General features: G+C 47.4%; 10 protein-coding genes across 10 annotated transcripts; 4 read left to right on the forward strand and 6 right to left on the reverse strand.

The window, feature by feature from the left end:
* Nucleotides 1-364: 364 nt before the first annotated feature.
* On the reverse strand, nt 365-1,162 carry LY89DRAFT_731444 (uncharacterized protein; the record flags this gene model as incomplete). Its single annotated transcript, XM_018219571.1, has 1 exon — nt 365-1,162. One exon carries the CDS (start codon nt 1,160-1,162, stop codon nt 365-367), a length of 798 nt encoding a protein of 265 aa, XP_018074574.1.
* Nucleotides 1,163-1,534: 372 nt separating this feature from the next.
* LY89DRAFT_612429 (DUF947-domain-containing protein) lies at nt 1,535-2,762 on the forward strand (the record flags this gene model as incomplete). The annotated part of the gene is made up of 2 exons (XM_018210617.1): nt 1,535-1,696; nt 1,737-2,762. 2 exons carry the CDS (start codon nt 1,535-1,537, stop codon nt 2,472-2,474), a joined length of 900 nt encoding a protein of 299 aa, XP_018074575.1. The 3' UTR covers nt 2,475-2,762.
* LY89DRAFT_612431 (ABC1-domain-containing protein) lies at nt 2,464-5,244 on the reverse strand. Its single transcript, XM_018210618.1, has 2 exons — nt 3,953-5,244; nt 2,464-3,905 (listed from the first exon to the last, which is right to left on the reverse strand). The coding sequence occupies exons 1-2, from the start codon at nt 5,165-5,167 to the stop codon at nt 2,547-2,549; spliced, it is 2,574 nt and encodes an 857-aa protein (XP_018074576.1). The 5' UTR covers nt 5,168-5,244; the 3' UTR covers nt 2,464-2,546.
* A 155-nt stretch (nt 5,245-5,399) lies between these two features.
* On the reverse strand, nt 5,400-7,126 carry LY89DRAFT_612434 (uncharacterized protein). Its single transcript, XM_018210619.1, has one exon. It carries the CDS (start codon nt 6,917-6,919, stop codon nt 5,570-5,572), a length of 1,350 nt encoding a protein of 449 aa, XP_018074577.1. The 5' UTR covers nt 6,920-7,126; the 3' UTR covers nt 5,400-5,569.
* Nucleotides 7,127-7,685: 559 nt separating this feature from the next.
* LY89DRAFT_474570 (uncharacterized protein) lies at nt 7,686-8,478 on the forward strand. The gene has a single exon (XM_018207797.1). The coding sequence runs from the start codon at nt 7,938-7,940 to the stop codon at nt 8,436-8,438; it is 501 nt and encodes a 166-aa protein (XP_018074578.1). The 5' UTR covers nt 7,686-7,937; the 3' UTR covers nt 8,439-8,478.
* Nucleotides 8,479-9,245: 767 nt separating this feature from the next.
* On the reverse strand, nt 9,246-10,031 carry LY89DRAFT_474568 (uncharacterized protein). Its single transcript, XM_018207796.1, has 2 exons — nt 10,006-10,031; nt 9,246-9,951 (listed from the first exon to the last, which is right to left on the reverse strand). Exon 2 carries the CDS (start codon nt 9,933-9,935, stop codon nt 9,393-9,395), a length of 543 nt encoding a protein of 180 aa, XP_018074579.1. The 5' UTR covers nt 9,936-9,951; nt 10,006-10,031; the 3' UTR covers nt 9,246-9,392.
* A 617-nt stretch (nt 10,032-10,648) lies between these two features.
* Nucleotides 10,649-12,697, forward strand: LY89DRAFT_731450 (uncharacterized protein; the record flags this gene model as incomplete). Its single annotated transcript, XM_018219572.1, has 4 exons — nt 10,649-10,810; nt 10,890-11,636; nt 11,885-11,912; nt 12,033-12,697. The coding sequence occupies 4 exons, from the start codon at nt 10,649-10,651 to the stop codon at nt 12,695-12,697; spliced, it is 1,602 nt and encodes a 533-aa protein (XP_018074580.1).
* Nucleotides 12,698-13,206: 509 nt separating this feature from the next.
* LY89DRAFT_695732 (uncharacterized protein) lies at nt 13,207-17,514 on the forward strand (the record flags this gene model as incomplete). Its single annotated transcript, XM_018216780.1, has 10 exons — nt 13,207-13,244; nt 13,398-13,642; nt 13,696-13,994; nt 14,115-14,312; nt 14,934-15,743; nt 15,842-15,887; nt 16,009-16,429; nt 16,572-16,688; nt 16,815-16,947; nt 17,080-17,514. 10 exons carry the CDS (start codon nt 13,207-13,209, stop codon nt 17,512-17,514), a joined length of 2,742 nt encoding a protein of 913 aa, XP_018074581.1.
* On the reverse strand, nt 17,455-18,889 carry LY89DRAFT_682995 (putative zinc-type alcohol dehydrogenase-like protein C16A3.02c). Its single transcript, XM_018214614.1, has 2 exons — nt 18,445-18,889; nt 17,455-18,289 (listed from the first exon to the last, which is right to left on the reverse strand). The coding sequence occupies exons 1-2, from the start codon at nt 18,664-18,666 to the stop codon at nt 17,570-17,572; spliced, it is 942 nt and encodes a 313-aa protein (XP_018074582.1). The 5' UTR covers nt 18,667-18,889; the 3' UTR covers nt 17,455-17,569.
* Nucleotides 18,890-19,083: 194 nt separating this feature from the next.
* LY89DRAFT_780061 (uncharacterized protein) lies at nt 19,084-20,133 on the reverse strand. Its single transcript, XM_018222353.1, has one exon. The coding sequence runs from the start codon at nt 20,049-20,051 to the stop codon at nt 19,134-19,136; it is 918 nt and encodes a 305-aa protein (XP_018074583.1). The 5' UTR covers nt 20,052-20,133; the 3' UTR covers nt 19,084-19,133.
* Nucleotides 20,134-20,483: the final 350 nt, after the last annotated feature.

The following is a 20,483-nucleotide window of genomic DNA, read 5'->3' on the forward strand; positions in this document are numbered from 1 at the left end:
ATTAGAGGTCTTCTCATCATTGAGATTTCACGTCAGAGTGGATGATGAATAGTAATGATCACGACGGAATGGAGGAAAGGTGTGCAGCTTAGCTTCACTTGCAACGAACATGCCATCAACGAATCATGACCTTCATCTCTCATTTGATCCATTCTTCTAGTATGCTCCGTGCTGTCCTTCTGATCTCCCTTGGGTATCTTAAACGTAGGAAACTGTTATTAATTCGATGAAATCGATTACTCGCGGTGATGCTTTCCCAGACGCTAGGAAGCTTTGACTTGCTGTTGCGCCTGAATTCTGGGTACGGTATGATATTAAGGGTGTAGCAGACTTGTGCGAATCCAAAGCCAGTCGCTTCACGCTCTCAGGAGGGCAGCAGAGGCTTGAAGGGATTGTCTCGAAGACACGCACTGACATTTGAATGCATACTGAGGTAGTTCAAGTAGTCATGTACCTGCGGTAGAATTCGGCCCTGTTCGTTCGCGTTCCCAAAGAATTCGGGTACCTCCAAAAGATTAAACGGTTCACTTCTGCCCTTCTCGAGAGAGTCATCCACCAAAACGGTATTTGTTTGGTCCCATCGACGTCCGTTGGCGTACTCAGGGTGAGAGATTGCGATACCCTTATCATTCCATACAGTTGTTAGTCGCTTGTAGCACTGAACGCGTAGATCGAAGTCTTGCTTTGAAAGGCCGAATTTGTTTCGTCCCCAGACGGCGATGACTTTCTTTCTCAAGTTCGGTGTCAGAATGGTGTCGCACATGTTGGTGACATTTTCGAGCTTAGCTGAGGACCATATTACGACGGAGAAAGTGTCGACGCAGTATTGCAAGAAGGGGGCCGTATTGGGCCGAGAAATGAATTTCGTAGGCTGTTTTCTGGAAGGACGGAATAGAAGCGTGCCGTTCAGGTCAATGATGACAAGAAGATGTTGAGGTTGGGGTAAGAGTTGCGGGACAACGTCACTTGCAGCAAGGTATTTCGCCGTAGGATTCGGTATGCCTCCCGACGCCGTAGAAGGATTAATCTTCTCGTCTCGGGCCTCGCGGGCTGTCTGGGTCCTGGCTTTTGCGGGTGGTGACCGCTTCTTCGCACTTACAACCGCCTGGGATACAGACGTGGTCGTCGAAGAGATCTGCACCGTTTGAAGGTTTTCAGCCATGGTCTGGATATCGTGCGCTGAAGGGTGGTTTCGTCGTGAAGGTTTCGGCATATTCAGCCTCGTCCTTGAGGGAGATGGATTTGGACAATCTGGACGCTGTCGAAGCTGAGGTGGAAGATTGTTGCAACTTGAATTATGCGAGAAAGAACGTAAGGATTTGAGGACGCCGACCTCTAGTCTACGGCCAGACCGGAGTGGTGAGGCGTTCATGTAGAATTTACTTCTTCCTGCAGGCAAAACGAGTGAGGCTCCATAGCCGAGCTTCGCGCTAGGTTCACCGCCTTAGAACCCCTGCAACTTTTCTTCCCCGCTATAATTTTTGTCGTGCGTCTCTCATTTTGCGCGATCGTCCCCAGACCGAGAAACGCAACAATGTCTCTCAAACGAAAAGGCACTGTAGTAGATTTGCAGAGAAGAGTCAGACCTCGACGCGAAACGAGTGTCGATATTGAACTAGGATCCGACAACGAGCTGCAACACTCCAATATTAGTCATGATAGTTCAAGTGTTCATTGCGGTAGCGATCAGGTTCGTGTTACGCATCGTCCAAGGACTATAGTTAACATTGTAGCAGTCGGATTCAGACTCAGATTCAAATGGTACCGAAGACGAACCACAAGATGGTGTAGCTTCTATATCCTTTGGTGCTCTAGCAAAAGCGCAGGCTACTCTTTCGCACCCTGGAAAGAAAAAGTCTAGAAATGACGAGCATAACGATCACGAAGTATGGGGCAACGAGGAAGCTTCAGAAAGGAAGACTGGGCGCAAAGATCACAGGGACTTCAATCGGAGTAGCAAGCATGCACCTACGGAAGTGTCGAGTAAGAAAGCCGTTTCACGAAGACGTGAGGTCGTACCGGTCTCCAAACGCGAAATCAGGGACCCTAGATTCGAGTCATTAGTTGGGCAGGTGGATGAATCGAAAGTTAGAGCGGCATATTCATTCTTAGACGACTACCGAGAGGATGAGATGAAGGAGCTTAAGACGGCGATAAGAAACACCAAGGATGAAGATGCGAAGGAGAAGCTGAAGCGGGCTCTCTCGTCGATGGAGTCGAGGAAGAAAGCAGACATGAGGAAGAAGAAGGAACAAGAAATCCTCAATCGACACAGGAAGGAGGAGAAAGACTTAGTAAAGCAGGGAAAGAAACCCTTCTACCTGAAGAAGGCAGAACAAAAGAAGCGTGTCCTGCTAGACCAATTCGGGAATCTGAAAGGCAAGCAACTTGACCGGGTTATCGAGCGAAGGAGGAAGAAGGTTGAAGGTAAGGAGAAAAAGAACATGCCATTCTCGAGGAGAGGTGCAAAATAGGAATGTATTATATCTTTACACGTGTTGTGTTATTACAGTACTTCAACGATTCCCAAACCCCACCATCCATATTCACAAGAGTTCAACCTTCGACATGCTATTCTTGAATAATTCCCGACATCTTACACGACTCCCGAGCCTGGCACAAAGAAGGAATGCACCACTCAGTTTTCTGTGTAAACTATACGTTTCTTCTGGAGGGGGGGCCAATCTCTCCCTGATCATCAATGGGATTTGTTCTTTGACTCTGTCAGTGATGGTCTGGTCTTTGAAGTTATAGAGTTCGGGAGACGAATCAAGGAACGGCTCGGCCAATGTGAGGACAGATGCAATATGTGCATTAAGCATTGCGGCGGACTCTTGCCCTGTCAGATACCCAAGTTCAATAGACAAGTCTCTGACAGTCTGCCGGTCTGATCTTGCTGCAGCTGCAAGGAGTCTCGTATACTTCGAAATAAAGTCTGTTGGATACTCCCTTGATGCTCCAAAGTCTAGAAGTTCGAGCCTGTTGGTTTTAGAATTATATAGAAAATTCGTCCAATTGGGATCTGTTTGCATGAACTTGAACTCGGTGATCTCGCGAAGACACAGTCGAAGAATCTGCGTGCCGATCCAATCTTTCTGAACTTGAGAAAAGCTCTGGACCCTGGTGACACCAATGCCTTCCATGAATTGCATCGTTAGCACCTGTTGTCCAGATGCTTCGGGGTACACCATTGGCACGTCAAAGACATCTCGCTCATCGGCGAGAAGTGCTTCGAAACGTCGGCCACACTCAGCCTCCCGAATGTAGTCACATTCCCAGGACAATTCGATCCGAGCGTTTGCAATGGTCTTTTCGAGAAATAGCCCTTTGGGTAGTAGCCGCGATGCGGTAAGTAGGATACTCAAGTTGCTTAAATCTGAATCAATAGAATCGGCAACTCCTGGGTACTGTATTTTAACAGCTACTCGAGCCCCATTCGACTTCAGCACTGCACTGTGGACCTGCCCAATCGATGCTGCCGCCAATGGTTTCTCGTCGAAAGTGGTGAAAAGACTTCGCCAATCAGAGCCAAGATTGGCTGTCAATACCTTATCCCGCTGTGAAGCCGGCATGTAGTCGGCACGGTCTTGTACCCTTTGGAGAACCTCCTGAATTGCTGCGGGAAGCATCTTAGAATCTTGAAAACTGATCATCTGACCAAGTTTCAAGGCTGCGCCTCTCATACGAGAGAGCTTCGTCACAAGTCTCTCCATGTTTCCTGCACTGAGCATATACGAGCCCTGCCCTCCACTTCCACTAACACGGCGGAGACTTTCAGTAATGGCACCCCCAAACATACCAGCGGCTAAGCCACCATAATTCCAGATTCTACTCAACCTCGTGGATGGTACCTTGGATTCTCGCAATGCGTAAGAGTTACGCTCGGCAGTGGCATAAGTTTCGTTCTGAGCTTGATTAGCGACATATTATTTCTTTGCTCGGACTGCCTCACTTGATGTGAACTCTGGTCTACCTCACGTGAGATATTGTTAGCCAGGCCTTCGATGCTGTCTTCTTCCACAGCACTGTGATGTAAAGAGACACGAGCTTCACTTGAGGGGGGATTGCTAGTGTCCTGAATTGTATCCTCTGAAGGTGGCCGAACATTAAAAGTATCCTGATCTTTATCTTTCCCGATCAGTGTACGATCAATGGGAGTATTAGACGCTGCTTCCAGATGCAATTCGCCTCTCAGTTTATTGTTCATAGTTCTTCCTCCAAGCATGCTGGCCACCCGTGGACTATAAAACAGATCTGTATCTACGCCATCAGGAAGTTGTTGCTGGTCCGGGATGGCCTGCACTGACGGAATCGCAGCTGCATTATCTTGTGTGTAGAAGGTATCTGAATTTATGTGACGGTTTGCCGAATGGGAATCTCCTCCTTGGGTACTTGATGTATGTTCTGGCACCTTCACTCCGGGCAACGAAGATGACGCAGGCGAAGAGCATGTCGAGTGCTGGTAAAAGCTATCCTCATCACGCCCATTATTTAATGGGTCGGAAACAGATGCTTCGAGTGCATCAACTGTTCTAGCAGGTATTTGAGCTTGATGTGCCGGTTCTGGAGACGAGACTGTCTGGACCGGACAAGGAATTGTAGATTCTCCTCCCGACACTGGCTTTATTCCGTCGCCTCTGGATGGCTTTTTTGATGGCTCAACTCGTGAGACATTCGAGATAACTTCATGGTCAAGCTCATGTGAGTCCAGATCCGACTCGCTGGGCGGAATTGTGCCATCCGGCAGAGGGTATCGATCTGCTTTTTCTTGCTGAACGGGCAATTCCTCTTGCGGAGGTTCACCTACAGCAGAATTGCCCGTTGATGGTTCGTAAAAATGATCTTGATCGATGCCTTCTGCCGAAGGCGGTCTCGGTGGTCCAGCTGTCGACTTCCTGCTTGGAATCGAGTTATCTCCATCTGCCTTTGTCCTTGCATTGTCATCCGAGGTCCATGTTGGCGGATCTTCATTTAACCGTGAGGCAAGGAACGAGGCTGCCTTGATTGTATCGGTGACTCGATCTGTCTGGTTTCGTACTGCTTGTGCTAATGTCGATGTGCGGTTGTAAACTTCGAACTGTCTTGACCTCAGAAAAGCATGCTTTTGGAGGACACCACGAGTCGCATTGAACAGAGCAGCAACATCCAAGAGCCTCTTCCCAGCCATCTATACAGCAGCAGAAATAAATGTGTCAGGAGCCCATGTCGAAGGTCGGCACAACGTATGAGTCGAAACGTTCATCAATCAGACGTAGAGGCGATCGCGAAAATTGCCAAATCCATGTTCTTGTATGACGCGGGTGGTCATAGCTTCTGCCCCCTTTCGTCAAGATAAGGAATTGCACAGCTTCGCTAGTCAAGTTGATATTTTTCATTTGGTCAATCATGTTTCCAAAGCACATTGATGTATTGAGAATCTCTATTGTTCTTGCATCTCTCGTAGGCCGTGAATCTATTGCTAAAAGTGGGTATACCAAACGCCGACATATATTCATGAATCCTTCGCTAATATGCCTTCCCACGTCGCGTTTCTACATTGCCTCTACTTTTCTCTGTCTCCTACTTCTTCCTACTTGCTTGACGGTGTCCATCGAGCCCTTAAGCCGGACTTGTTTTTGGCAGCAGTTTGGGTTCCGAATGGAACTGGTGATGCCTGGCTAGAACCTCCCACCTTACTCCATAACCTTTGAGCAGCAGGTGTCAACTGACCTGAAGATATCCTTGGACTGCTTGGGAATTTGGGGACAGGTGTCGAATCGACCTTACCCGTGAATCCAGAGGTGAATGCCGAACGTTTTTCTCTCGCATTCTTGTCAACCATTCGGTGATGTAAGTCCTCCCTCTTGCTTTGATGCTTTATCACGAAGGGATTTTTCGTGGCTTCGCCTTTGCCCAGATCGATGATAGGAGTAGCGCCATTCTGTTCGTATTCAGGGTCGTCATCCACAAAGGCATAGCCATTGACTCTCGGCGTTTCGCTTCCATTCTGTACCGAATCCAAATCTGAAGCCCGTTTTCGTCCCACTATGGCATCTCTGACTGCCGAGAGTGATGGCGACAGAGGGACGCTCGGAATATGCTGAGCAACTGCAACTGGCGGCATCCGAGTGTTGGTATATGATACCCCCTTTGGCTCTGCTTTGGATACATTTTGAGCTCTTTGGGCCGATGTCTCCACGGAATCCTCTATACTTTCCAGAGCAAACATCAGGGTATTATTCAGCTTCGACTTCCATGCATCCGGCCTCGCAGGCTTTTCTAAAGAATCATAAATGGCCAGTCTGTCCTTTTCGCCGCCGTCGTCTTGCAAGGATTCTCGTGACATTAATAACTTCGTTTCTACCTCCTTTTGCTTCAACATCATTTTGGACGGCAGTTTGTTATTTGCTGACCACATCCAAGCATACTTTTCCGCACGTTTCTGATTTTGTTGATCTAAGAGTCTATAAAAACTCTCGTTGTCCTCACTGGTGTAAAGTGATTGAAATTTGTCTAGACTCATGTTCGTATCGATTTCTGGGGCTGCTCTTGCGTTTGTGGATGATGTAACATCAGATACCGTAGACATAGGCGTATCGCCAAGGAAACTTCTCGGGGTATCAGACGCTCGCAATGGAGTATGTAATGAGGTCCCTCTCCGTCCTTTATGTCGCCCTGGTGTCATAACGTGCTGAAGTCGTCTCCCAGCATTAGCAATCCACGCAGCATCCTTCGACTCAACAGCATCTAGGTATTCTTGCTGGGTTTCTATCTCCAGAAGGCCAGGGAAGAAGTCCCGAGCTATGATTTCGGAAATTGCTTCGGTGTAGGATTCCTCATCGATAACGTTCTTGGGCCGTTTGATTCGCTTTGGAGGTGGCGGCATCAATTCTGAGTCTGTCGACCGGCGCACTAAAGCTGTTGTCTTCGAAGAATCCATGGCGACAGGATTGGGATAGACTTGGATCTGACTTCCTGGACAGCACACGACCTACATCCACGTCCAAGTCAACTGCGTCGTGAAGCCTGCGATTGTATCAGCTGGAAAACAGAAACAAGCACTCCTTTCACTGTAGAGATGGTGGTTTTTTTTGGCGTAGATGAACCTAGTTCTCGGCCATCAGATGTCCACGGTGGGGTTGTATCGTCGTGTTCAAGAAAGAAACTGTTGCATTGCTCCGAGCGTACTGAACAATCGCGGTGGCGCTAGCGGCGATTAGATCCGCCCTTAAACGTAAGGCTGGCGTACATCTTCAACCTGCACAAATCCCCACAATCTTTTGATATTGCTTCGCATGCAATATTTTGGCCATTCCTTTCCTCTCCGAACACATACAAGGGGCAGTCACTCTAATACAAGATCTACAACGTCGATACCCAGCCATAATCATGACGACAGCAGAGAAGCAGGCAGTTGCACTCAAAAACGAGGGTAATAAAGCGTTTGCTGCCCACGATTGGGTTTCAGCTATCGACTGCTATACCAAAGCGATAGAGCTGAATGGCAATGAGCCAACATATTACTCAAACCGCGCACAGGTAGGCAGAATACTCGCAAAACATTACACATACTCGTGTGACTGACTTCTCAAGGCAAACATCAAATCAGAAGCTTATGGCTACGCAATAGCAGATGCTACAAAGGCCATTGAGCTCGACCCCAACTTTGTTAAGGTATGTTTCAAAACAAGTTGTCTTTCCTACATGTTTTCTGAAACGACCAACTTTCTAATCTCATTCCAAAGGCCTACTACCGGAGGGCCGTTGCCTACACTGCAATCTTGAAGTCGCGGGACGCTCTTCGAGATTTCAAGACTGTCGTCAAGAAGGCACCAAATGACAAAGATGCCAAGCTTAAGCTGGCAGAATGCGAGAAGATTGTCAAGAGAGTCGAATTCTTCCGGGCAATAGAGATTGGGGATGAGCCATCTGCTGCGGAGGGCCTGGACCTGGATTCGATGGTCGTAGAAGCAGAATACGATGGAGCTCGAATAGACGACGAGATGACGCCCGAGTTCATCAGTGATATGTTGGAACGTTTCAAGAACGGCAAGAAAATACACAAGAAATATGTTTATCAAATCATATTAGCTGTGAAGAAAATCGTTTACGATGAAGCTACTATGGTCGAAATGGACATAGAAGATGATTCACAGCTCACAGTTTGTGGAGATACCCATGGTAAGTCGATTATTGTAAATGTAAGAATAAGAGTGTTGCTAAAATGTTTCAGGCCAATTCTTCGATTTGATGGAGCTCTTCAGGCTCAATGGCCTTCCCACAGAAAAACACCATTACCTCTTCAACGGCGATTTCGTAGATCGAGGCTCCTGGTCAACCGAGATTGCCTTATTACTCTATGCGTACAAGTGGCTACGCCCTTCTTCTTTCTTCATCAATCGAGGAAACCACGAGACCGACGACATGAACCGAGTCTACGGCTTCGAAGGCGAATGTAAAGCAAAGTATAATGGTAGGTCGTTGTTACTGGTGTTGATCAGCTATTTTCTGGCTACATATACTGAGATTTTATAGAACGTGTTTTCAAGCTGTTCTCGGAGAGCTTTTCAGCATTGCCATTGGCAACTCTAATTGGCAAGAAGTACCTCGTCCTTCACGGAGGCTTGTTTTCTGATGACAAGGTAACTTTGGATGATATTCGAAAGCTCAATAGACACAATCAACGTCAGCCAGGGCAAGCAGGACTCATGATGGAAATGCTCTGGACGGACCCACAAACGGAGCCTGGTCGAGGACCCAGTAAACGTGGCGTTGGTATGCAATTCGGGCCAGATGTAACCAAGAGATTCTGTGAGAACAACGGATTGGATGCCATCATCCGCAGTCACGAAGTGAGAATGGAAGGCTACGAGGAAGAGCACGATGGGAAATGCATTACTGGTATGTTTCTATTGATACTTCAAGTGTATTTGCCCATGCTAATCTTGTTCAGTCTTCTCGGCACCGAAGTATTGTGACAGCACTGAGAACAAGGGTGCTTACATCAACATTGGCCCAGATTACAAGCTCAAGTTCCACAAGTTTGATGCTGTGCCACATCCAAATATCAAGCCCATGGTTCGTTGCCCTCCGAAGCTTTGTCTTCTTGATCATTTCTAATCTATTGGCCAGGCGTACGCACAAAACAGTCTAATGTCTATGACCTAGAGAACCCGTTGAGCAAGTTCTTATGCTATTTAATGAAGCCTAGATTGGTGGCAATCTGCATCTACGGAGCATTTGTTGGCTTGTGAAGCGGGCGTTGGTGGCATTTCCAGGGAGGTTACGAGGGTAAACAAAGGACCCCGTAATAGTTGTACAACAATCTGTAGACAGCATGGCAGCATAAGAGGAGCCTTTCAAGCATCCAGAATAAGACTTAACGCAATGTCTCTCTCAAGCTCATTTTGTGCTCACTCATTCCAAACATCTTGACAGTCTGCTTGAGCGACTAGAGCACCAAGCCAATTTCCAGCGGCCTTGACCTTCCAGCTGACTCTCCCTTCTGATTCCGTTCCTCCAACCCATCCTCCTAGAGCAGCGATCACTGGGCTAAGGTCCTCTCTTGGTACACGAATCCAGCACGCTCGTTGGTCTACCTTGAGAATATCAACTGCAATCGCAGAGCCTGTGAGTCCCAAGAATTGAGTCAAGCCAGCTGTGATATACGATCGGACAGAAAGTAGGTCCAGCTCCGGTGGTCTTGATAGGTCGGATACAAGTTGCAGGCACACATAAGAGAACGGCGGTGCCTTGATGGTTTTGCTGGCGATCTCGTGACCTCTGTGTTGAGACTGAACTTTAGTCTTTGATGTAGTATCTTTGTGGGCGCTGTCCTCCGGGAGTGTCTCCATGACTGTGCTGCGACGTAGTGCGAATGGAAGATCTTGTTCGTTGGATTTTGTCTTGATGCTTCCACTTTCGCGTTTCTCCACATTGGAACGAGATAGATGCATGGCTTATGACGCTAGGCTTTTCTGGGTTAGTTTCGGCACCCAGACATGCTCTTCTTGAATCCTTACTTACCCATAGTGGACGAACATCGCTTTGCAATATCCAAATGCAGCTGGTCAGCGTTTGGATCGTAGGAGATTGAATCGCACGCTCGCTGCGTATAGTACTTGGAGACTGGTATCCATCACAAAGCATTGACAGCATCGAGCATCATCATTAGCATCATCATTAGCATTAGCATTAGCATTAGCATTAGCATTAGCATTAGCATCGCATTCCGTCCGACACGGTCGTGAGATAGGGAGACGGAAGAATGCCATTCTGAGAATGACAGCGGCATTCATGCGAAATGCCATGTTGGCTCCCTATGAGTGTGAGGGCCCGGCTGATTTAGATTGGATGTACCGAAATATCCTGGTCTGCCATGTTACGGGTTACACGCCGTAGTTTCACATCCCAGCCTGCCAGAGATCCCCTCAACCAATAACATTGCCCTATGCATCAGAACATCGCCTCGTCCGAAGCAACTTTCGCTGATCGAAATTCCATGCTGCATTCGAACGATGGATAGCATGAATGAGCCATGCCTGACACATCTGACCATCTCCCCTTCTGTTAGCTTCTGATCTTATTTTCCACGCATGGACAAACATGTTCAGTTATCAAGAACGTCCTCGCATTTGCGAGTGTACTACACTTCGAGTATACATATGAAATGCTGAGAAAAACTCTGGCAAACGCCAGAAGCGGCACCCTTCTCCAGAAATATGCTCCCCTTGTCTCTCTCTTTCTCGGATCAGCTTCTTTCATCTTAACTCTTCTGGTGGTGATTCCCGGAACCAAACGCGGAGCCCTGGAGAACTTCCATCTCATTACTGTTCGTATACCATGTGCTGCTTTGCTGCTTTTGCTGCTTTCCAAAAAAGCAGAGAACGATCACCACTAACAGATGATAGCTCAATACCTCCAACATCGGAGCAGAGGCTGTTACATTTACTCCAGTTACGGCGGCTCTGCGTGAAGACGACAAGCACGAATCTGTGACAGCCACAATCTGGAATTCCACATCTGGCCGAAATAGTTCCAACCTCACCAACTCTACAACGACTGAAAACAATTCTACCACTAGTGCACGCCCTTCTTCCACTCCAGCAACCAACCTAACTGCCTCCTCATCATCATACTGGCAAGCAGCACAGCCTGTGACCACCACTTCGGCAGGTGACCCGGTAGCGAGTGCGATTCAATCCTTAACAGCAGGCCTAGAAAATTCTCTAGTGGATTTGGAGGGTGACATAGGGACATTCATAGAGGGATTAATCCAGAACATAACGCAAAGCATAGAAAGTGGCGGTGAAGGCGGAATAAGTCAGTTTTTTGACAATATATTCCAAAATCTCACTGCTGGACTTACCCACGGATCATCAACAGGCATTGGAGCTTTGCTTGATGGGATCCTTTCCATCGGTGCTGGCAATCCGCTGGCTGCATCCGGATCTAGTCTCACCCAGTTGTTCTCTGACCTGGTCGGCAATTTTACAGCTGGTCTGGATAATGGACTATCGAAGGCTGAAGGAAGCGTGGCCCAGGGAATTGTTAGTGCTCTTGGTATTGAAGAGTTCTACAGCATTCATCTTAGGGATGTCTGTGCAGGAAGTCTGTCTAACGCTGCGGATCCGCATGCAAGATTCAACATTTCCAATGTATGTTCAAACCCCGTCTGCACTCGCCTTTTCTCAAGGAAGAGGACTTCTCGAGAAGATTGTCCCACCCAGCAAGGGCCACTTAAAAAGATCTTTCGGTTCAAGCTGCGGAAGTCCTTCGAGTATTAGACTTGTCGAGATGCCAAGATCAGCCGAGTTCCAAGTGTGTCCTCGACGAGTCAATAGAAGTACTACCAAAGATCACTGTTCTATTGTCATCATTCAGAAGCTCATACTGACTTGTGTAGTGTTTTTCGTACGGTGAAGCTGCCTCTGGTGTGTAGTAGACCATGTCCCTATAACTTTTCAAATCTTCACCGAGGAATGAATGTCTTCTGAGGCAAATTTGTTCGAACTCCCAGTCCGGTTCTGAGTACTAACAGCGCCTAATCACAGGATTAACACGGCTTATCTCAAACATTCCCAGCTCAACAACAGTGCTTACAACCAACATATCAATTCCTGCTATCGCTCAAGTTCAAAGCATATCTGTGTATTTGGGGAACCTCACAAATACACTCGATCGCACCATTTTTGCATTTTACCTCATTAGCCTCGCTGGAAGTGCCTTCGTCGTCCTTGCATCACTGCTACAGTTCTTACTGCCTTCGTCAAAGTGGATCATGAATACCAACCTTGTGGCATCTTCGATCGGATCATTGTTTTTGCTCTCGGCGTCTGCTACGGCTACGGCATTTATAACCACTGCGAACAACATTATCAATCTCTTTGGGAGTGCGTTGGGGCTGAAGGCAGAGCTAGGTACGGGCTTCCTGATTTTGACATGGTTGAGCTTTGTCGTATCCCTCCTCGAGACCTGCACATTGCTTGCAGTCTGGTTCGTGGAATTTCGAACAATTTCAGTGAAAGTACAGAGGAGAAGTCCTCAAGATTTTGGGAACTGGAGGAGATTTGGCGTTTTAAGTGAACGCAAAGAGGGCTTTGTGGAAAGTGTTGGAGAGCTACCCACAGAGACAGAACAAGCGCGAGAGAGAAACATTGCTGCGAGAAGGCTCAGCAGTCGGCATACGCGGCGGAGCAGCAAGGCAGCCAATTTTTGATGCACTGTGGTCTTGATTCGATAATACCACTAGTGGTACATTGCCAAAAACCAATGATCTAGCAGGGGATTTTGAGAGTACGGAACATTCGTGGCAGAATTCGAAGCTCTCGAGTTTGCATAGAGACCAATCATTCTCCTGGAAGCCTCCGTTACTCCAATAGACGACGCTACGAGGTACGCAGACATCTCACTTAGCACGAATTCTTGATTTCAAGCCAATCTGCGGAGTTTGTTTTGGAACTTGATACATCATGGACGTCAGAATCACAAGGCTACCTACTGCCGCTCAAAGCGCTAAGCGAACCCCCTTTTACATCTCGGCCGAGATTATTGCCAGAATAGGCAATTTTGGCAACACACCCGCCGAATGACTGGGACAGCGTCGCGAACTTAAGGCATGTTCTTTTATGTCCGGTGGTTATAGGACTATAAAGATGCCACGGATGGATTTATATTCATGGAGCACTACATTTTCAACTCATACTTTCAAGCGCAAAGAGATCCATCATGGCGTCTAAAATCATCTTGGTCACTGGGGCAAACACGTAAGCCCACCACCTGCTTGGAGATTTCTTTCCGTGTTTTGTTCTTCTAGTGCATACTGGAAGACAGAGATGCTCTGCATACGAGTCTCCCTGTATCCCGGACGCCCTCCTAAGCTATATTGTAAATACATGCTGATTCTTGGTACTGTGCAGCGGCCTCGGATTCGAAACAATCAAATCATTGTGTCAATCATCTAAATCGTACACAATTCTTCTCGGTGGTCGCAGTCTAGAAAAGGCGAATGCTGCTGTCAAAGCTGCGCAAACAGAGTTCCCTGGAAGCCCCAGCGTCATCGAGGCGGTGCAAATCGACATCGAGGACGATGATTCGATTGATCGACTTTTCAACCAAGTTCTTCTTCAACATGGACGCATCGATATTTTGATCAATAATGCGGGTGAGACTCCCTAGCAGACTCGTTTGACTTCCAAATACTGACTTGTCATGTAGGGGCTCTGCTCGATCAACAATTTTACCAGGGCAAGATGACTATGAGAGAGATGTGGAACAAGTCTTGGGCCGTGAACACAACATCAACTCATGTTGTAACACACACGCTCATGCCTCTGCTCTTGAAGTCGTCTGACCCAAGACTCATTTTCATCACTAGCGGAACCTCAACCCTTGCTGAAAGCGGAAACACACTGCTTGGGGTCAATCATTCACCCTCGAAAGGGTGGCCGAAACCTCCTAACGGAGTTCCAGCTTATCGCTCCACAAAAACTGGGATGAATATGATGATGCGAGAGGTAAGCAGCAAACCCCTTTGTTTTCAATCCTCACAGGTTGTCGATATCAGGCTCCCGGGAAAGCTTTCCTCGTCCTTCGGAGCTCTGATCAGATGGAAACCGAATACTGATTCGCCGTAGTGGGTTCGGATACTGAAAGACGATGGTGTGAAGATATGGTGCATTTCTCCAGGGTATCTGGCGACGGGCCTTGGTGGTAGTCAGGAAGTGAACAAGCAGATGGGAGCAATCGATCCTAGGATAGGTGCGAATTTTGTTCGAGACGTGGTTGAGGGGACTAGAGATCAGGATGTGGGCAAGGTTATTAGAAAGGATAATGTACAACCGTGGTAAGCTCGAGGGATAGTACACGTGCAAATATATAAGCAAGTCAAGCAAGTCAAGCACTTCTCAGCCGGAAACTTTTCAATCATACAGTGTACCGATTCGCTTCATATGACGTTATCAAGGTCTCAATATTTATGTGTCAATCAGATGATATCAAAATTATATACCAGATATCTGAATGGAACATGAGTGGCAAACTGGCAAGTCTTTGGTGTACATCAAATCGAATCGTTAGTTTGCCCAATCTAACAAAACTCGCCTGTAACGTGCTACGTACCGGCAAGCAGCCCGGCTCCCAACCACAGACCTTTGGTACCGAGCCTACTACTGGAAATACCCCAACTCACGTAAGCAAAGTAAAGGTGTCACTAGTGTGAGGCTTCAAGTTGCTTCAGTGGTTGTACTCCCACCATTCCATACACAATACTCCGCCTTGACTTGCTTTGTGGTTATTTCTCGTCCAAACGCCGGGTCTGCTCAGGATCAGTCACCATGTCATCGGACTTTTCGAAGCTAACTGGCAAATTTCATGCGCACAACGTTGCTTCGATTCTACATGATTCGTCCCCAAGAAAAGTTACAAAACGCCCCCGCGAAACGTCGATATGTCAGCAATGCCGGGCTCGTAAAGTCCGTTGCGATCGAGGACATCCGTGTCGCAACTGTCTCCGCCGAGATGAGGCGCAATTCTGCAATTACGAGTCTTCCTCGATCGGCCGTCACGCTGCGGAGGACAGACTGTCACATCTGGAGGCCACTGTCAAGCAATTGATGCGAAGTCAGACTCTGAGATCACCTCCCGTGGGGCTTGACGTCCCTGACCCCGAGAATTCTACGGCATCAACCCAGGCACTACTTGACTTACCACCTGATTCAAGTATCGATCAGCCTCGAGGTGCAGATGCTGATAACAACAGATACGTTGGTTCAACACATTGGTCAGACATTTTGAACGATATCCATGGGTTGAAAGAGATCTTGGCCCGCTCAGGCGAGGTCCAAGATTCAGGAGAATCTATTGCGTTTGAACCCGCCTATTCAGGTGATGAGTTGATATTTGGGACTTCGCGGCATTACAACGTCCAACATATCATCAGTCAAATGCTGCCTCCAAAAGTCGAAGTCGATCGCTTCCTTGCTCTCTACTTTCGGGGAGAGACTTTCATCATCCCTTTTGTTCATACGTTCTACTTCCAGCGCCAGTACAATGCCTTTTGGGCCGACATGGGAAACGTCAATCCTCTGTGGCTATCTATGCTATTCTCTATCTGTTGTCTGGCCTCTCTGGTTGGTGAACATCATTCTTCCCAGGATGAGTTGATCACTAGGCGATCAATCTTGCACGCGGCGGCTGGACAGTGCCTGGTAGCAGGAGAGTACTACCACCCGCAGCCTTTCGCCGTGGAAGCATTGGCCATGTATGTAAGTTCCATCTCCTCGAGGGTACTATGCTACAGCGTGTAATTCTATGTTCGCAGATACATAATTAATGATTACTGACCGAAACATCGCGACAATAGGGACATTGCAAGAATTTGAGAACTCTCGACCCATCCCGCGAAGCTGGTGAGTTCTCTTCTGGGAGCAATGCTCCATCGCTCATTATGTCCATGTCCCCGGACTTCTAAGACACTCTCCTCTACAGATTGTAACAGAAAATATGCTAACCTCAAACTCTCGGGCTAAGGTGCAATTCTCGCCATTGTAGTTCGTATGGCATATGAGATGGGTTACCACCGGGATCCTGATTTATTTGGAAACTTTTCTGTCTTCGAAGGAGAGATGCGAAGACGTTTCTGGGCAGCCATAAAACAGATGGACCTGATGAGTTCCTTCCAACTCGGCCTCCCCACCAACATCAGTCCCGAGCAGTCGGACACGAAATCTCCCAGAAACTTGCTTGATACTGACTTTGATGAGAACACTCGTGTATTACCTGCCTCTCGATCAAAGAACGAGGTCACGAGATTGCTCTGGTTCATTGTCAAGGACAATCAAATGCACAGTTTCTATAAAGTCTGTCAACATGCACTTTCTTTCAAGGACAAGTCCGAAGAAGAAATCCGTAACCTAGACGAGGAAATTCGCAGAATGCACGATATGACTCCGTGGGTCCATCTTGTCCGAGCAACATAGGCTCTTCTGCATTTATACTTTCTCGGGGCAAGCGTTCATTGAGTTTCCTGCTTTCACGACCGTCATCTTGAATGTAAATAAGAAATATGCTGACTTTCAGAATCTGTGCTTTAGTGAAGTTCTTCGGGTACGACCACTTTCTGAATCGATTGTAGACCCCGCCTATCTGGTGATGACAAGGATATTCGTTGAGTTTATCTATCTCAAGAGCCTATGTGCCCTCCATCGCAGGTAGGTGGCACACAGGATACCTGAATCCAACCAAAAACGTATACCCTGTCGCCCTCGTGCGAGTGATTTCTCAGTCCCTGCGACTGCTCCTATCTGCAATTGATCAGCTAACTGTTGAATCATAAGGTATATGGCACGAGGGAATGTATTCAGCACTGGGGCTTGCGTTGAAGCGGGGACTACACTCGTGAGGCAGTTCATTGAGGTTTACAGCGAGTTTCGTCCTGGAGGGATGCTTTACATGGAGCGATGGATGCTGGTATGTGACTATCACGGAGCGAAAACCCCAGATTGTTTCATTTTCTGTCTACAAGTCTCCAATGCAAGCAGTATCCAAGATATTGCGGTATTGTCTGAAAGAAGTATACTGACTCGGAGACTTCAATGGCAGACTAATTTCACAATGAATGATTTCCTGATGGGCGTCATGGTACTTTGCCTCGTGGTGCATACACGCTGGAGAAGGGAGGCCCAGGAGCCGATGATCGACCCCGCCATGGAAGATGAAGCAAAAGGGTTACTGGAACGATCTTTTGAGATATGTTCAGAAAAGTCGTCAGTCAGCAGAGACGCGCTTAGAGTCTCCCACGCCATTCGCCTCACCTTGAATGGTACCAACCACTGGAAGGACACGACGAACACTACTGTTTCCCACCCATCGGTGTTGCTTGTCCGTTCACCAGGTCTGACACATAGGCAAGTTCACGGTAATGTTTTCGGTGACGAAGCCGCCTTTGGAGCGTTGGATCCATTTAATTTCGCGGGTCATGATCTCGAAAGCATTGATTGGTCTATCTTCGAGCTCTCAAATTCATTGCCCGATTGAAGTCGCACTGAGCTTTCTTGTAGGAGCTTAAAGTTTGAATCCGCAAATCGTTCTTTCATGCCGTACATTCCTCCTCTGGCGCAACATTGACAATAATCTTGCCTTTAGCCCTACCCGTCTTCAATCTCTTGTATGCTTCCCTCACTTCTTCAAACTTGTATTTGGAATCAATGACAGCTTTTATCTTGCCCTCGACCATCCAATCGGCAATCTGTTCGAGCTCTTGTCCTTTCGGCTCACCTATGACAATCAGATGTTGTCTTTTTCCACCGCCGAAAAACTTTGGCAACAAATTCGCCATGGTAACGAACCGAATGAAGCTAAAATGGTGACTTATTGCCACTGTGATAAATTTCGCTCCTGGGTTTGTGTATTCATGTGCTTTCCAGTACAGGTTTTGGTCGTTGCCAACATTGTCAACAACAAGATCGTACTTGTATGGCGAGGCTTTAAGTGTTTGTAACACATCTTGCGTCTTGTAGTCGATCACTTCATCTGCCCCAAGGGATTTGCAGAGCTCGACGTTAGCCGTGGAGCAGGTCACAGTGACATGGCGTCCTTTGACTTTGGCTATCTGAATGCCAATAGCTCCGACCCCTCCAGATCCACCGTTGAGGAAGACACGCGACCCAGGCTTGGAGTGTGGTAAAATAGCCTGATAAGCGGTAAGACCGGCAACGGTGATGCTTGCTGCATCGGAAGTCGAAAGACCTGTCGGCATAGGGGTAGTAGCTCTGGTATTGGCAATCCCGTATTCGGACAAGGCTCCTCCGCACTGACAAATTATTAATTAGCATTGTTGAAAGCTAGTAAATGTCTAGGCAGCTTGGGTCTGTCTGGGACGCTTTCAAGAGAGTATTTATCCAAGCCAGTTCCTAGCTCCGAGGCTCTTATGCAAATGAAGCACGATTTAGATGGGAATGGACTTGCCATGAAGTTCGTCCCAGCGGCTCCAAAGACGAATTGTCCTGGTTTGAGTGCAGATCCCTGTGCAGGTTTAACGATGTAACCAGCAAAATCGCTACCAGGAGAAGCAGGCTTGGGAAAGGTTGTTCGATGAAGAAATTGGAATTCAGCAAGCCTGTAGTCGACAGGATTGAGAGCAGCAACAACGATTCTCACGAGGTGCTGATCTGCCTTGGGCTGAGGCATTGGGACAGTATTGAGGGTTAGATTGTTCTCGAGACCACCTTGAGTGGACCTGTACTGCCAGCTGCGCATTGTCGATTGAACATACATAGTGGTGTGCAAGTATAATTTGTTGATGTATATAGGCTCGAGAGTTTAAGTGGATGAGCTTCAGGTTAGAAACCGAGCAAAAGATGGCAGAGTAGGAACTTATTGAGTGTGTCTCGCTTTCGGTATGAAAACATACTTAAAAGCAAGGAGAAATTGCGAAAAAAATATAGAATTTCTTAATATGTTGGTTCCCGGTGTTAGAGATAGTCCGACCGGACAAAGCACTTTCGGACTTGGCGGACGAGAGGATTAAGACGGCGATTGGATCGTAACTTCTTGCAGGAGGCTGTCAGGTTCTGTCAACTCACCCCAGAATGTCCATGGCCCTATATGGAGAGCGAATAAGTTACTATCATATTTCATCTGTAACTATCGATTCACTATGGAATGAAGACTATCCTTTCACCTCCTTGATTCCAGACCTTCTTCACATCAACTAGACTCACCACCCTCAAGTCCCTTTCGGGAACGCTCTTCAGCACGTTCAACAAGCCAGGCAGTGAGTCCACCAGATCACTTATCTTGAACGCGCCCGGACCCGAACCCCTCAAAGTGATATCTTTACTCCTCAATACCGCACCCGGCAACGCGGCTTCCGTTCCAGCCATGCTCCCAATCTGCACGACTTGCACCGGCCTCTTCGAATTCAAGCTCTTCAACAGATGCACCACCGGCGCCCCATAAAGGTAGTCCAACACGACATCCACATCTCCTAACGTCGAAAAGTCCGTCTCCTCGATCTTCTCACGGAGGGTGATTCTCTGATCTAGATCTAAAGCCTCCATCGCCTTCGCATTCCTCGCTACTCCAATAACTCTCCCGGCACCCAAAGCCTTGGCGACATTGATTGAAATAGCTCCCGAAGCAGTAGTGACACCATGAATCACTGCCGTGAAATTCTCAGGAAGATTGAACGTCCTATATGCGAGTGCCAACCAACTGGACAGAGCGGGATTCACTAACGCAGCCGCTTGCAGAGGATCTACCCCGACTGGCAAAGGGGTGGTATCTTTCTTTGGCACATTGATAACCTCGCTGAAAGAGCCGCCGGTGCCAATGGTTGAAAAATAGACTACTTGGCCCGAAGGTGTAGTACCAACTCCATCCACGCCGGGGATGTGAGGGAGTGTCTTGGCCGAGTAGTGAGTCCCGGCTGCTCGGGATTTGACGAGCCTGTGAAGACCCGTGGCTATAAGCTTGATTTGCACGATGTCCGAGCCTTCGCTTGGGAAGGCAGGGGTTTCGACTTCGGCATATGTTGGGAGATGGTCCCAAGATGTGACAAGCGCTGTATGCATTTTGCTACGTTGTCAATGTTGCAGAGATCGGTTGGGGATGATTGCTGGGTACTTTTACTTTTTGCGGTGGAAAAATAGCGTGATGTACAATTTAATGCGACCGCCGGCTCTCGATCGCGTAGTCGATTATTTTCGGCTATAATATGTAATAAAAAAAAATTAATTTTTTAATTTTTTAATTTTTTAATTTTTTAATTTTTTAATAATTTTAAATTTTAAAATTAAAAATAAAAAAAATAAAAATTATTTATTTAAATATTTAAATATTTAAATATTTCGTTTATAAAAAAATTTATTGTGATGGGTTGAACCCATTCTGTGGCTATGCCCCTAAATGGGCATAGCCGTTACGTGAGCAGACGCTCGGGCCTTGGCGCCCTCACAAAAGGATTTCTCCGGGGAGAATCCTTCTTTCCTTAACTAGTTCTTTTT

Source organism: Mollisia scopiformis, assembly GCF_001500285.1.
Source record: "Mollisia scopiformis unplaced genomic scaffold LY89scaffold_7, whole genome shotgun sequence".
In the NCBI taxonomy this organism is placed as follows: Eukaryota; Fungi; Ascomycota; class Leotiomycetes; order Helotiales; family Mollisiaceae; genus Mollisia; species Mollisia scopiformis.

What these genes read in the sequence shown, in the direction of transcription:
- LY89DRAFT_612431 (XM_018210618.1), bottom strand. Translation starts at nt 5,167, where the DNA reads ATGGCTGGGAAGAGGCTCTTGGATGTTGCTGCTCTGTTCAATGCGACT. An exon ending in TAGACCAGAGTTCACATCAA is followed by an intron (nt 3,906 to 3,952) that starts GTGAGGCAGTCC and finishes AATCAAGCTCAG; the next exon opens with AACGAAACTTATGCCACTGC.
- LY89DRAFT_612434 (XM_018210619.1), bottom strand. Translation starts at nt 6,919, where the DNA reads ATGGATTCTTCGAAGACAACAGCTTTAGTGCGCCGGTCGACAGACTCA.
- LY89DRAFT_474570 (XM_018207797.1), top strand. Translation starts at nt 7,938, where the DNA reads ATGGTCGTAGAAGCAGAATACGATGGAGCTCGAATAGACGACGAGATG.
- LY89DRAFT_474568 (XM_018207796.1), bottom strand. Translation starts at nt 9,935, where the DNA reads ATGCATCTATCTCGTTCCAATGTGGAGAAACGCGAAAGTGGAAGCATC.
- LY89DRAFT_682995 (XM_018214614.1), bottom strand. Translation starts at nt 18,666, where the DNA reads ATGCCTCAGCCCAAGGCAGATCAGCACCTCGTGAGAATCGTTGTTGCT. An exon ending in CCGCTGGGACGAACTTCATG is followed by an intron (nt 18,290 to 18,444) that starts GCAAGTCCATTC and finishes ATAATTTGTCAG; the next exon opens with TGCGGAGGAGCCTTGTCCGA.
- LY89DRAFT_780061 (XM_018222353.1), bottom strand. Translation starts at nt 20,051, where the DNA reads ATGCATACAGCGCTTGTCACATCTTGGGACCATCTCCCAACATATGCC.